The sequence below is a fragment of the Phaenicophaeus curvirostris genome, chromosome 15 (genome assembly GCF_032191515.1).
Source record: "Phaenicophaeus curvirostris isolate KB17595 chromosome 15, BPBGC_Pcur_1.0, whole genome shotgun sequence".
NCBI lineage: Eukaryota > Metazoa > Chordata > Aves > Cuculiformes > Cuculidae > Phaenicophaeus > Phaenicophaeus curvirostris.
This window is the reverse complement of record NC_091406.1, coordinates 14,777,762-14,794,007: the sequence shown is the minus strand read 5'-3', so window position 1 is coordinate 14,794,007 and position 16,246 is coordinate 14,777,762. Positions and strand designations below refer to the sequence as shown.

The 16,246-nt window shown below is 38.0% G+C and overlaps 1 protein-coding gene across 10 annotated transcripts in view; it reads right to left on the bottom strand.

The window, feature by feature from the left end:
* The window catches only part of TENM2 (teneurin transmembrane protein 2), a 596,193-nt gene that overhangs the window by 231,648 nt on the left and 348,299 nt on the right, over positions 1-16,246 (bottom strand). For 9 of the 10 annotated variants that reach the window (XM_069869284.1, XM_069869285.1, XM_069869286.1 and 6 more), the window contains one exon: positions 2,094-2,303. The exons of the other annotated variant lie outside the window; for it this stretch is intronic. In XM_069869284.1, coding sequence (XP_069725385.1) covers positions 2,094-2,303 — 210 coding nt within the window. The remainder of the gene's footprint in view (positions 1-2,093; positions 2,304-16,246) is intronic. 10 annotated transcript variants of the gene reach the window in all.

Genomic DNA, 16,246 nt, shown 5'->3' with positions numbered 1-16,246 from the left:
TTGTAAACTGATCCATCATGCCATTTAGACAACGTTCTCTGTTTTGTTCTTTATTCTTTTCTTCAGCTGTCAACATTCACCTGATCCTGAGCTCTAAGATTAAGCACGTACATCCCCAGCAATTCACCCTTGAATGGTATTACTACATATAGTAATAATAATCCATTGCAAACCAGCGAACGAGAGTGGCTTTTTCCATGAATATTACTTAGTTTCTCTGTCCTGAATTTCCTCTACCATTTTCTTGCCCTGTTATTCGGTCTCATAGGGTCCTTCGTGATTTTTCACAGTCTGATCACATTCTTAGCACCTTATGATCAGCTACCTTTCTTACCCCAGCGCTCATTATCTTCTCCAGATATCTTCATGGCCCACGAAAATTCACCGAGGAGCTCCAGCTTCTGCTTACTCTATCTTAGTTTAGGTTCCTTAAAAGCAGTTAAGTGACAGATTTTGCTGAGAACCTTTTGAAAATACGAAGGCCCTTCACCAAGCAGATGCCCCTTATTCAGAAATGGCTGACCCCTCCAAACAAGTCTTTAATGTTTCTAAGGCAGCACTACCTTTCACAGAAGATACACTGACTCATCAAAGATAGAACACACTCACTTCCCTCCTCCTGCCCATTTCTATAGATTCTACTGAGTTGCCCAATACAGACAAAGGGAGTTTAAGGTCTGCGGCTCCCTAGATTCCCCTAAACCTCTGAAAAAAACTCAAAACAAAAGCAAAAAACCAAAGCCGAAACCAAATTGGTCTCGTATTTCCCACCCCCGAACTTCAAGTACCAAAGAAGCATGCTCAACCTCGGATTTATTATTTCTTTGTGTATTTTATTTATCTGAGACAGCAATTGGACCATAGGGTGAAAGGATAATTCAGGACAGAAGGAACCCCAAGAGGTCCCTAGTCCAGTTTCTGGTCAAGCAAGGGCAGCTCGGAGGTCAGACCAAGTAGCTCAGGATTTGAACCAGCCTGTTCTTGAAAACCTCCAGGACAGAGACTGCACAGGCTCTCTGAGCAACCTGTTCCAATCCAGCACTTAAGGAAAAAGATTTACCTTATATCCACTCTGAATCTTTCATATTTCAACCCCTGCTCATTATTTCATCCTCCCACCATGCACCACCAGCCACTGTTTAAAGAGCACTGTTTAAGTGGACTGCATGCACCCACCAAGGCCAACAGTTTCACACTATATAGCATCTCTGATAGTGTTCAGAACTATATTGTTATTGGAAAGTGTGGCCTTGAGCAGATCAGAAACCACATATAAGATATAAACTCACAGTGCTTAGTTAAACATAAAGGGACTGCATGGCTGATATCTATGTTCAAAAAAGAAAACAAAAGCAAAAAGAAGAAGAAAAAGGAGCTTTAATAGCCTTCTTCTGTTTTGCTGTATTTCTAAAAAGGGATTGCATCTTCATTCCTCAATTTTTGGCTGTCAACATGAAAAGTCAGCATCTGCTAATTAAAGAAAAAACCACAAGGAACCACCCAAAACAAACAAACAAAAAAAACCCAACAGAAAACCCTAAGCACTACAGATTATGTGACAGCAAAGCTGCAAATGTTTTAAAATGGTGGCCTGAAAGACAGTACTTAATTTGCTGCAAAATAGCAGTATCTTAGTTAAATGTGACATTGGGAGTATAGAACCAGACACATGCTGAAACAAGAAAAGACACAGAATGGCAGAAGCAACACACGTTTTCAGATATTGAACCCCATCGCCCACATGAGATATTGGAGTAGCCCATGCAGAACAAAGAACCATTGTGTGTACACCTCTCTCTTAACAGATGCATCAAGGAGCAGGAAAACTACTTCAAAAAATAAATCTCTGATGACAACAATTTAGTAATATTTTTCACACTGCTTATAACAATCTTAAAAGTAAAAAACTCTCTCCAGTAAAATGAAAGAATAACATATACGATGTATGGTGTTTCCATGAAATAGAAGAGTAAGATTTTTGTTTGTCTCATTTCCATATATGCAAGAACACATTCACAAAAAAAAAAAAAAAAAAGCATAAACCCGGCACAAACATGTCACAAACAAACTCCATATGTTTGCAATTTTCTTACCACTGCTGGAAGTCTGCTGTGGCCCTGAACACGCTCTTAGCAGATATGAATTAGGAGAGAACTCCTCATCGGGATTGGTGTCCATGATTTGATGGGACGTATTGCTGTCTAGCAATGGCATCTGGCAGCTAACTGGTGGAGGATTATGAGAACTGGGAAGCTGAGCAGATGGGAGAAGGCTAGACGAGGATGTAGGTGGAATGGGACGACCTGGGAAAGAGGACACAGGGATCAAAGATCAGTAATGAATGTAATGAAAAAAACCAAACAGCCAAGTAATTGCATTGTAACTGTCCATCGTCACACACGATTCCTGCTGCACAGAGACAAAAAATCTCTCCACTGGTACAAACTTGTCTATTTGTATCATATTCAAGGCATTGTGAGCAGCTAGGTTGCGAACTCATTCCAAAAATCTCTCTGCAGCATCAGCTCGTAACCCCTCAGGTGAACAGATGTTGAGTGAACGAGAGCAACTGCGCACCCCTGGATGGGAAGCGCTCCCTTCTGCTGGGCATGGACAAACACAGCAGCCAAACGGTGCGAGGCGCCAGCCTGACTTCTCAGGTGCTGCAAAATAAAAGACAATCACCTACATATTGTACTGGAGGAATATTCACAGAAATAGTTCGTGTGGCCAAATGAGACCAATGGGATAGGGGACTATATTGAGTTGGTTCCTGGAATTACAACACACATCTGTAATCATTTCTTAAAATAATGGGGGTGGTGTGATATTATTTATATATGTGTGTGTATATACAAGGGTTTTTTTAAACCAGAGAAATTGCTCCAGTACAGTTAGAGGCATGTAATGAGAACAATATGAAGGCCACCTACAAGCTGAAGTTGTTCCTGTATTGTTGTAGATCTCTCCAAAACCCACTGATGGATATGATAGGAAGCACATGGGACAGCAGGGCTCAAAAGGAATTATTCTACTGTAAAGATGGGCTAAGCTGGAATACTGGTCGGAAACTTTTAAGCTTTCCTGTCCTTTCACTCACATTTCTTTCTGCGCTGGTGCTATAGGGACAGAATTTCCTGCCTAGCTCACCAGCCAGGTTAATTTCAACTCTGCAACCTGAACTTTAATGTACCTCAGCCCACTGTATCAATACATTTTGGTCAACCGAACTAAAAAAATGTTCACAATTGTTTATTCTTTCCTTTTATAACTTTACATCAATCCATTCCATCAAATGCAAACATATGAGAACAGTTCTGGGTTGGTTTTTTTGCATTGCCTATTAGTATAAGACCAGTTATAGGCTGAAGAAAAAAAAGAGAAACGAGCATTCGGATCTCTGGAAGTTTATCTAGTGCATTGCAGAAACTGTTCATGAATAATTTATACATCAGAAAATATAACCTCTGTGATATTGCCAAAGTCTGGGGGGCAAAGAGAGATCTGCTGCATGCTAGCTACAAATGTTAAACCACAGCAAAATGACATAAAATGGCACATCCTTGTTTCCACCTTTCTTAAAGAAAGAGTAGCAAGGAAAATACAGCCCAGCTTTCTCATGACTTCTATCTTCATTTTTGGAATAAAGAATCCCTCACTTTCTGTGAATTACGCCATGGTCTATATCGTTACATAATCCTTTAAAGTCATCCACCAAACTCCAAAGAAGGAAAAAAAAAAAGAAAATTATGAAAATTTTAAAATTCTGACCATATAAATTATATTTGGGAAGCAGCAATCAACCAAAGATACCCATAAATTCTAGAAAAAAACCTTTCATTGCATGGTACCAGTAAACAGCATCAACTGCTTTCTCACCTTCAAAAAGTCTGAAGTCAAATAAATACCTGGAGATAGGCAAGTGACTATTATGCTTATTTTTATTATACTTTTAGCACAGCATAAATATATGATAAGACTAAATCATCAAGTTATCATATGACAGAAATGGGTTTAAGCTACTCTACAGTAGCCGCCATCTACAATCTTCTATGCTAGAGAAAATTCAATATGCATTGAATATTTTTATTGTGGACTTGCATTTATGAGGAAATAATTCTAATATTGATGACAGAAATAATTACTGTTATTATTCGAGATTATGCTATTCTTATGAAATAGTACAGTGAATATGCTAAACATTCAAGGGAAGTGACTGAACAAAACCAGGTTCTAATTATTTCTTTGCAATGCGTTGGAAACAAGCAGAGAGGCTGAGGTTTGACACACCTCAAACAGGAATATGACACTATGCCCATTGTGTGCATATAATTTTCATGTATTCTGGCTCTGCTTCTTTACTGTATCACATGGAAATATATTACTGTATTATTAAAATGTTGTACGTGTGAGGTTATGAGATGAAGGGAAAAAGGTTTTTCCTTCTGTGTAAACTGCACGTGGTATTTTAGAGAATTTTAGGTAAGTTTTTGCAGAAAATATCAAAAGAAATTAAAACAACCTAAGATTGGTTTTCGATGTATTTATTTTATTGCATTGATGTGTTTAAAACATCAGTGATGAATGTAACTTTCTGGTATCATTCAAAATACATTCAGCCTTTTAAGAAAATACTGTCCTGTAGATTCTTACTAGGCTCATTTGTTTTAGCTGCAGTGACATGTCTTGGCTGCAGCATTGCAGCGTGCATGGTTTTGTGGAAGTCCCTAATCCTAGTGTTTGACAGGAATGGTTGGACTCGATGATCCGGTGGGTCTCTTCCAACCTGGTGATTCTGTGATTCTGTGAATACATTGCAAGGAAAGCTAATCACATTGTTACCTTCATGAAGTAACACAGTCCAAACCCCTCAAGACAAGGTAAAATATCTAATTACTACAGCTCTGTTCCTAGCTTAGAGGAAACAGAAGGTATCAAGTTCTTAAAACACTGCATTATTTTGGTGGGAAGTTGGCTCCCAAGGAAGATTTGTCCATAAGCAGGTATTAATAGAAAAACCCAGAACCTACTGCCGATATGTCCCGTGGTTAGATTTTTCTAACAAGCTGCCAAATTTGATTAAAACTTTTCTTGTGGTTGGGGCGTTCTCAGCCTTTCAACTCAGTTTTTGTCAAGTCGATTTTTGGCACCTACTGAACTCTCACTATAGCCTTTCCCTCTACAATACTGGGGCTCTAAGTACAGCGTCTTCTCTCTCTATGGCTTTCCACCCACAGTCCTTGAAAAACACAGCACATCTTAAGGCACCCAACCTTTTGCAAAATCTGCTGGGAAGTGAGTTGAAAAATTACTGAAGAGGAACAGAAGAAGAGATCCTATTAAGCTTTTTTGCCTTAGGAAATGATTCTAAGGGGTAACCATCTGCAGTACCACAGTTTAGAGAATGGTTGTGAAACTGCTGAAGAGAATTGAATGTATGCAGCTAGGCTATAAAGAGCATGATCAATGCAATTTATTTGCTACTATATAGTCTTAAGTTTGACGTAACATGCTTAATTCATACTGTTCAACACTAATATCTTGGTCAAATAAGTTCAATGTGTGATTGCACCATATAAAATAGCAGACTAAGTTTTCCAGTTTATAAGCAGACTAAGTTTCATAGGATTTACAAACCTGAGGTTCTTGCCAGACCTGCTCATTTGTCTGTAGATGCCTTACAGCTTTATTTTGAACCCCTCCATCTCTTGAAATGTTTCTAAATTTCCCCCACTTCACAATGGTACTTGCAATACCCTACAGTATTATAAAACATACTATGATGTATGGTAATATCAGTATTCTGTTACATTGCTGCTTTCAACAGTTAAATCCATAATGTAAATAGGATTTGGCACAATTTGTATCTACTCTTCATATATTAATATGATAAAGCCTCTATGAATCAGATCTTTATCCAGTTGTGCATTGACAGAAACACTATGTAATGGATACTTTACTTCTGTTGACAGCAATAATGTAATTGTGTAATATACCCAAAGAAACATAAACCAGATACCAAAGCTAGAAAGGGAAATCGAAGTCTAAAAGCTGATACATTGCAAATTCAACAATAAAAATTATTATTATTTCTTCTTCCAATATCAGTTCACATGCATGCTCACACTGCACACACTCGCGCATGGCAAAGACTAGTACAGATATTGGATACGGCATTTCGAAGGCATTTTTCAAAACCAGCAACTATACAAGAACAAAACCCCCTTTTCCTTGATAGCTTTTCCCTCATTACTTTCTCCTGTCATTTATCTTATCTTACTACCTAATGAAAAATCTCGATAACTCTCCTTCTGCAGGGCATTCTGATTTGGGATAGCTTTGGGCTTTAGCCACAATACCTTATTCTGCAAGGGCTGCCTTTACCATCTTATCACTTATTTTCCCTTTTTCCTCACTAAGATTATATAGCAGACAGCAAAGACTTATTTTTTCCTTTTTTTTTTCTTTTAAACAGTTGCATTTTGTTCATCAGCCCAGGAACTTTTATTAAACCATTCTTCAATTACCACTACAGTTCAAGTCCCTAAGGCTTAAAATCTGCCATAGAACCAACATTCAAAAATTGTGCCACGCTTGTAGCTGGTACCAACATCACAGCTCCACCATCACCCTCAGGAAGTTATCCACAAAACCTGAGTATACAGGTCAGACATAGGTGTGCGGAATTCCTTTATTCTCTTTCTTAAGGACAACTTCACAGCCAGATAGAGGTTCAATAACACACAAGCTTCCCCATGTGAACTTGCATGCGTGGTCCCGGTATAATGAAGGAGTGGGGCCACAGAGCAGACAGTCTCAAGCTCAGACACTTATAAGACAACTACGAGGAGTTCCATTACTCTTAATCACAACAACACATTTGGGAAAGAGATTCTCTGGTTGAATTTAGCCTAAAAGATCAAAATTCATCATGAGGGGGAAAAAATGAAAAAAAAACCTGACTGCCTGCAAGCACTCCTAGCATCAATATACATAAATAAAAGACACATCCAAAGAAAAAAAGCATGCTGCTTATTAGATACTCATGGTTTTTTGCATGGTTCTTTCCATACTACCTCTTCTTGTTCCTAACAACATAAGAAACATAATTGTATAAATGTTTATACATTTAAATAGGTTTACCCACATACATTTAGAATGACACACGTAACATCCAGAGTTCTTAAATAGTCATTTTTCCATTAACTCTGTGAAGACCACAACTCATTTTGCCACCACCCCACACCGCTAAGTTATCTACTTCAATACAAAAACTTATTTTATTAGAAAAGATCTAAATCTTGGAGGTGGTACACAGATCTCAAAGCTTCTTGGACCTGCCTGCAATGCTACTCTCAAGCTCTTCCCATCAGGAGAATCTCATGTCTAGGGTTAGCAAAGGTACAGCAAAAATCTGTGTAGAGTCTTCTCATGCATTGTGAACATGTCACACTGAGAATTTAATATACCTAAACAGCTTATCTTCATTGATAACTTACATTTATGAAGGTATCTTCCTATGTGTAGGGGCAATAACCATAATAACAAACAAAATCAGGTTTCAACAGCACTGAACAGCTGGCAATCTTTATAATCAAGATGTTACGATATAACTGTTTTGTACTTCTCTAAGTCAGGCTACGTCCTATTCATGCAGAAAATAAACAAATAAACAGAAATAACCTGCAATAACTACAGTTAATCACATGTTACTATCAATAAAGCCACTTATGTTGTTGTTCTACAGCCCTGGTTTTAAGGACCGGGACTCAAACAGAAAAGACATATGCAAGCCACAAACTTGCTGTGCAACCCTCGACACATGAGATTGCAGAAAGAAGGGAAACTTTAAGATAACTGCCCTTTTTAAAACAACTGTCTGCGAGATAAAATAGCATTCAAGTACTAATGCATGAAACCAGGGAAGTTAGAAGTGAAAGGAGATGAGTTGTTTCTACATAACTGATGGCATCATAAAAGAAACTGTAACACTTAATTGGCAATTAAGAATTTGACATTTACTGACTGAAGCCGATATTCACGTTACACCAATACAAAGTATAGAACCCCATATAAAGAAGTCCCATAAAATTATATGAATGACTTCACTGATGGACGGTATCAGTAGCAGCAGCTGCTGCGTTGCTCGCATTTACTAAAATCATACAAGGAAGGCTGCCTAGTAATGGCATTGGTCAGACATTAACTGAAGATGATAAAAGAGAAGGACCAGATGTCCCCCTCCTTTTCGCCCTTACTTCAGGGAGCAGACCTGGAAAGCTGGGTGGCATCAACTGACGGAATATGTCCAGGACCCCTCTGTGTGGGTTTCACCCCTCTCCTCACTCCCCTCCTGCAGCAGACACATTCGCACTGCACTTCCCAGTCAGCCTAACAGAAGCACCTACATTGTCAGCAATGTCAAGTTCACTTTAAGTGTGAGAAACATCGCTAAACGTGTTAGGAAACAACTAGATAAGGCATGTTTCTGCAAGGCAAAACACTATAACTTAAGCAGGCAGCTGATGAAGGTGAAACTTTCCTGAGGTACAGCGCATTCAGCAGACTCTCCTCCTCCTCAGAATAATTGCTTCTACCAGAAAAAAACTGTCTGTCTGATATTTATGAAAAGCAGGTCTTGCCAATGGGCACACTCTCAAGCAGACTCATATTTTTTAAAAAAGTTATGTAGATATTGTCATAGAATCACAGAATCACCAGGTTGGAAAAGACCTGGACTGGATCATTGAGTCCAACCATAACTAGCATAAGGAATAGAAATATTTTGTATTTGATAAAATTACTACAGTTAGCTGGCAACAGGAAAAATCACCCCTTTTCTGTGCAGTAACAGCATCTGTGATTTTTGTAGCTAAGATAGCACTTGTACTTCGGCACACCAGAGCCTGTGTGGAGCCCCAGCAGCCCAAGCTTTTCACAGGAGAGAAAGCCATTCTTCCCCAGAGCTGTGGCCTCTGCTGCCAGAAAGAGAACACAAACCACCCAACAGCTGCCTACTGGCAAGCAGCAATGCTGATTTTTCTGTAAAGAGGACTTGGTTAAGCCTTTACTCATTAGACTATATTTCAAGTTGCCCTGACAAAAGCCCAAAACGAAGTATGCAAGAAAAAGAGAGGAAAAACGTCTGACAATTTGTGAACGTTTTCTTCAGCCTTAAGTTGCTTTCTGCTGCCTAAACTCTGGCTGCATTTTTTCTCTAAAGCAAACAAGCTACAAAAGAGCAAAACAGAAAGATATACATCAGGATTTGGATGACAGAGTTATCACCGAAGAAAGGTTCTTTGAGTGCTTCTGAAGCTCCTATCTCTCTGAAAGCAACAAATGAACAAAACCAGCCAAGCTAAGAAAAGTGTTTTCACCGAGTCTATTTCACAAGAGTCAAGAGGAGAAAATAAGGTTTTCCTAAAAACATAGGGCTGATATTCCTCCACAGACTTGTTTGTTGATATTTTTTGGTATTTCTCTGATAGTCAGGGCAACTAAGGATGAAGCTGATACCAGGAAAAGACAGAAGGTGGCTTTGAAACAATTAAAAGATAACGCTCAAAAAGACATCTAGACAGAGAAACTCATCACTTGTGATTTACCTAACAATAAACCAAGGAAGACAAATCAGTGCTATGGTTTTGTATCTTTCCCATTTAACAAAATGAACAACACCTAGTGCCTTGCTTAGTTTTCTCAAAAGTTTTGCTATGCATAAAAGCGTAAGATCAGAGCTGTGGCATGAACAGTGGGAAGGTAATTATAAAACCCAACCTTACATAACTACACTACAGGCCAGAACACAAGACCAAAGGCAATTTTTATCAGTGTATAAGGAAGATTTGTATCTTTTGTCAGTAGCTTCTCTGAGAACAGAGCTGCAGAGGTTTGCATGGCACATAGCTTGCTTATGCCGCTCTAACCAACACTTTGGAGATTCTACTCTGTCAAATCAGAAAGGGTGGAGCTGTTTGTGGAGTGAGATGACTGTGTGAACAACTACGTCTTTGGGGGCTGCATGTATGATGGGTTGGCTACTGGCCGGCTGCTCCCTAGGGCAGCCTGGAGGTAAGCTCTTTCAGAAGGACTTCACTTGGGTCCCTGAGGCCCCCAAAAATTTTCTCGCTTTATTTTTTTTGTCTAGTGGATTTTTCATTTCAAGGTGGGTGGAATGTTGAAAGACTCGAGCTGTTGGAGATCCCCAGAACAGCAGGAGCAGAGTGAGCATCAGCATTGCTGAGGCACAGCTCCATCACACCATCAACAGATGAGCTCCTGTGGCATTCAGGGAACATTTATGTTGGCAAGATCTCTAAAGATGATACTGAAGCCAAACTCAGTGCAAACAGCACTCATTCTCTCCCCTCTCAAGCAGGCAATGGAACTAACTAATTTCTCACCCACACCAAGTTCTCCGGGAGCCTTTCTGGGAAACGTCAAAAAGCAAAGTCAACCTTAAGGGGAAGGGGCCCAAAGCCCTCAGGAAATTGGCACTGAAGAAACTGAGACATACCTGCCAAAATCTGCACCTCCTTTAAGAAAAGAGGAAACACAATAATATGGGATGATCTCACGCAGCTTAAAATAAAGTTTTGAAGCATTGCTAAATTACATTGTACAAGGAAAAGGATGCATTTCTTTAGAAAACCTAGAAATCATGATCTTACCTGTGTAGGTACAGCATTTTAATACCCAGAAGTTAAAATGCTGTTTAATGACTATTATTCTAAAACTCAAAGCTATTTCTTCTTAGGTACATGTTACAATCTGTATTTACATTTCCAAGCAATCCTACAGGGTGGGGTTGTGTAGGGATAAAACAAGAAAATCTCAACCAAACCAAAATAATCCCAGATTCTTCATCATGGTAATACATAAATTCACATCGGTTTAGCATTGTTGTAGTTGTGCTTGCATTTACTGGCAGGACAAGCAGTTGTTCATAAGGTATTACATGTGATAGAAAAAAAAAGAACAATTTTAAATTGGCAACCAATCTCTGTTGCAAAAAAAAAAGAAAAATATTCCAACATTAAAATATGTTTATATTTCATGTGTTCCTCTTCCTTGTCCTCTGAATTAGAACCATTTTCTGCACATCCAGGAAGACAGTTTGAGAATTGTAGACAATAGAAAATGGACAAATGAAGAACAAGTAGCAAGTCCTGGCCTCTAGTTTTATTATTACAGAACCATTCTACAAGCTTGTTCAAGTTTCTTCTTCTTTGAACTATTGGACCTCCGTATGCAGTTAATATTTGTTGAAGCATTGTGCATATGTAATTTTTTAATATGAAAATTACTGTACCAAAGCAAGCTCCTATCATGTCTAAAATCCATGCAGAAGAATACGACTAACTCGGAAATCAATCACTTCTCTTGTGACTTTCAGTGTTAAAGTTAAATTAATTTTCCTAAGCAATCCATCTACAAAATATTTCACTTTTATGTAATATGGATATTAAAAATTAGTAGACAATCATGACTTAAAAATTACCTAAACCAATTCAGCTAGGTAAAGGAATAATTTGCTGCTGTCAAAAGCTAATGTCACTTAATTCTTGTCTTGTTAAATCATCTGATGCCCCTTTCTGTTTTAGTTAAAAAAAGATAAATAATGAAAACAATTTACAGCTAGAAGATGTTAGAGTTTTGCAGCTGTTCAATGTCTTTTGGGCAGATTAGATTCTGTAATGAGAAGTTATAAACCTCATTTTATAAAAGCTGTTGCTGTCTTGGAAAAAAACCACAGTGAATAAGATTAGAAAACTCTTTTCCTTCATGAACCTATTACACTAGCAAGCTGATTACTTGGCATATGTTTGATACCTTCATAGCTGGAAAACTGTAATTTGTTTCAGTTATTTTTTTCCCATCACTCATCAAGTCAAAACATCTTCTCTAATCTTACCGTGTCTCTGATTTAGCCAGTAAAACCAGACCAAGAAGAAACACAAACCTGCATGAGCGTAACTCACAGGAACTTGCATTAACTTGACTTCCCCCAAAAAAGGTTCTACTGAACTAACTATAACTAACATGAATTTATAACAACTTATCAGCTGTTTATGCCTTATGGGACAAAAATAACACTCTAAGATTAGGAATGTCTTTAGAAGAAACTTATTGGGAGATTCACAACCATCATCATATGTGACTGAATTTCCACCATTACAGAACTTCATAATAAGTGCAGCTTTTAAAAATTAGGAAGAAAAAAAAATCTCTTATATAGATCTATCTCATCAGCTAAGCATTGATGCCAGAGAATTCCACTAATGAAAAAGTTGTAATTAGGCCCTAGGTAGGCAATTACCAGACACTCCATGAAATCTACCTCCTCACGTAAATCTGCAAATACTTATTTGATCTTTATGCTAGTGGCACAGAGAGTTCAGACTATGCTCTGCTAGAAACTTGTTTCCACTGTCCAAACACCTCCTGTTTACCTTGACTTAGTTTTATTGAAATTCTAACTAATGTTAAAACAACCACTCATGCCATTTCTGCTATGTACCCTCCTGAATGATGTTGGCCTTATTTCTATTAGACAAATTCATTTCCAGGAGCACTGCAACACTGAGTGACTCAAGGGCCTGGAGTCACTAATAGGTGGGAAAAATAACACTACCTTGAACAAACTCCGACCAGCAATTACTTAAGCTCTGTGAGAGTCACACATAGAGAGTACTGGTGCCAACCGGCTAATGATTAGGGATTTTGTGTTAACTCTTTGCAACCTACTAAAAAAGCAACTTTAATTTCTGACGAACAAATGTGAAATAAACAGAAGACGTCATATGATTAGTATTATGTAAATGGGTAAATAATATACTTAAAATCTGCTCTATCACAACATGGTCCCAGTGCTACATTCTGGCTAACTCTGCTTCAGGTAACTGAAGTCTACTTTTCTTAGTTACACCTACAGCTTGAATACGGTGTTCCTATCTGCTTTCTAAATGTCTGCAGAATGCACTTCTGAATTTGAGCTAAACATTTGCTGTGAAACACTGTAGAGATGTTTGTATTTCAGTGCTAGGAGATGATAAGCTGCAGTGAGCAAAGTATTGGTGTGATGGATTAATCTTCCATTACTCTTGATACTGATATTTACATTTACATGAAATCATCTTGATATTCACATTTTTTCTTGCTTCATCTGATTTCTTCTCTCAAAATCCAGTCTTGCATTTCTTACACAACCCGTACTGACATCAGCAGAAGTTTTGGGTGCACAAGGAAATCATAGGCTTGACTTTTTAGCCACGAATGTCACTGGTGGGCTTTTTGAAAACACAAAAGCGTGCAATCATTTGGCTTCTCTTTGTCCTGCTGCATCTTCAGGCAGCTAAATATCTTTTCTTTTCTTAAACATTTAATGAACGATTAAGACTGTTATGGTATTTTACACTGAACATTTGTGTGCCCTGACAAGAAGTTAATCGAGCCCCATAACAGATCCTGCTTCAAGAATGAACATTTAACAGCAAACTGCAGTGAAATGTCAGCTCCACTGAAGTCAATACAAATTGTATTTTTGCCTTCAGCAAAGCCAGGATTTCACCCTAGAGTCCTAAAATGCTATTGCACAGAGAGAAGCTCCCCCAACAGTGGTCTTTTTCCTGACTGAAATATCAGGCTGCTGCTGATCATTCAATTCATGACAGTCCGCTGCACTGAGATCTAGAAATACAGCTTGGAGCTAAACTGCATTTCAAAATCAAAGGGGGAAATGAAATATCGTCACTCATATGGAGCTAGGCTTGCTTCATCTTTTACATATCTCTCCGAGGTCTTGCAGTAGAGCTGACTATACCTGGAAGAAATCATGGAATACAGAAAGCATCCAAACATAAGATTATGGACGAAACCACCAAACTGCTCGCAAATGAGCAATTTAAGTACAGACGAAATATTGCATGCTCCTAGTATTGAAGAAGGTCTGAAATATTTCCATCTTTGTAAAGCTGATTTCCAGTTCAGACTTTGGGAAGTAGACTTAAATAAACAAAGATTATAAATAACTGAAGAAAGGACAATATAATTTACTGTCTGTGGGCCACACCTTGAATGAACGCTGGAATCTACTCGCTTTCCTTACATCAAAGCTGAAAAAGCTGTCGATCCTTTTCAAGTGAGGTTTATGTCAAATTCCAGTTTATGTGAAAATATTTAGCCCAAATAAAACCTTTCTGAGTGGCAGACCGCAACACAACAGATATCAGACCATTAACTATTTTCGCATTGCTGTTTATCACTATAATTAATGGCACTTTGGGAGAACCGTACAGGAAACTAAAAACATAAAATTTCCTTTTAATGGAAAGATATTGCAGACATGAAAACCACAAGACAGAAAAGGGAGCTTCATGCTTCAGTACTAAGAAAACCTGTAACCTGATTAAAAGCATTTGAAAGGTCAAAATGAGATACGTTAAAAAGGTAAGAAATATTTTCATTATAGCTAGAGTTAAATTTGCCAGAAGGAACGAATGAGGATACATGCCCCTCCCTAAAAATCAAATGGTCTCCATTCCAGCCTTTCAGCAGAGCAAAACCCTGACTGAAAATCAAACAGGCTACAGAATAGCTTGAATGTGCGACTCTATATTCCTGTATGAAGGCATCTTTAAAATAATGACAGTATCTCTCATCTTTTTGATCTTAAAGCACTTTGTAACTACAGATCAGAACTATACAAACAGAGAAGAATTACAGCAACCAAAGCTGAAACACGCTACTTAGGAATCCAAAGTTTGTTTACACCATTAGAAGGCACTCAAATATATATCCCCATAAATGACAAGGTCCCAGCAGCAAATTAACAGGAACAATTTTCCCATCTCAGAAGCTGTCAAGATGGGCTCTGTTAGCCAATTTATCTTACTCCAGCACATCTCTGGTGCTTGTCAATCAATATGTGAAACATTTGGTACTGATTGCCATTTTTCTATCCACTTCCTTTTGCCTCTCGTACCAGGCAATTTACTGCAAGTCAATCAAGGTTGAAGCAGACCTTGTTTAAATAAAACACTGTTGAGTTCTTTTCACACCAACAATTTCAAAAACAGAATGAGCTGTAGCTTTTCACATTTACATTTATACTACTTTTCTTGTTTTTCCCAAATGCCATGCTCAAGTTATACGTCACAACTAAACTCAGCTGAAGGTTTACGGAGAAAACAATCGGGGAAGATGAACTGAATAGAACTGTACATGCTTTCACTGTCAACAATCCAGTCCATCAGTGGAGACCAAGAACATTAAAAAGTACTTAAGGAATCAGGGATTATTTCTTTTTCACCATTGCTCAAAGTCAGGTCTCCACACCATCAAAGGAAGTTCTAACTTGTCTGAACTTCTTATTTCTGGATAATTATTTCAAATATTCATTCATAATGCAATTCTAAGGTAAAAAATAAATCAACTGCTACACTTATAACTGCATATCACAAAAAAAAGTATAAAGAACATCAGTTGTCCCAGCTAATAATGTGGTACTGTGTTAGACATAGTGACTTCTCCCCTCTCACATCCAGACAAAACAATCCCACAGCAACCTTGGGTCACATCACGTCTAACTTTGGCACTACCTGAGCATCACTTTTAAGCCATGAGGTAGAAGAATACTGCAGAAGCCACATTCTATGCAACACATAGTATTACATGATGTACAACTGAAACAACATTCACTTGCAACACTTAATGCTTAGCCAATAAAATTTTTAAAACTTTGAATCCTTTCTGCTGAGTGAGACTTGATTTTACAAAAAACTCTCATGTAACTTTTCTACCATGCACAAGGCTATTTCAGCTTTTAGGTTCATTATAGGTTGTGAAAATAACCACATAATCATTCATAACAGTGGCGCACAAAACTATTGTCTTCTGAGTTAAAATGGCAATTAAATGCCTGAAGCATGCATTTATGTGCTACACCTATACAGACTGTCAACAACTTCATTCTGTTTTATCTTGTTATTTATTAGATCCCCATACACTAAATCAAGTTACGTACAACAGCATCAAAAGAGAATGCAAGTCAGGCCAATCCCTCATATCTCACAAGTCTCTCATAAAAGAAAGGAGAGACATATTCCTTTACTATCAAATAAATGAAGAGAGTGGATATGTCTTCAGTTGTTACTGTTCTTATTAATGAGATTATCCATTCCACCCCTTTAATTTTAAATCATGCAAAAGCATCACACATTATCACCCAGCTCAATAGATTTAC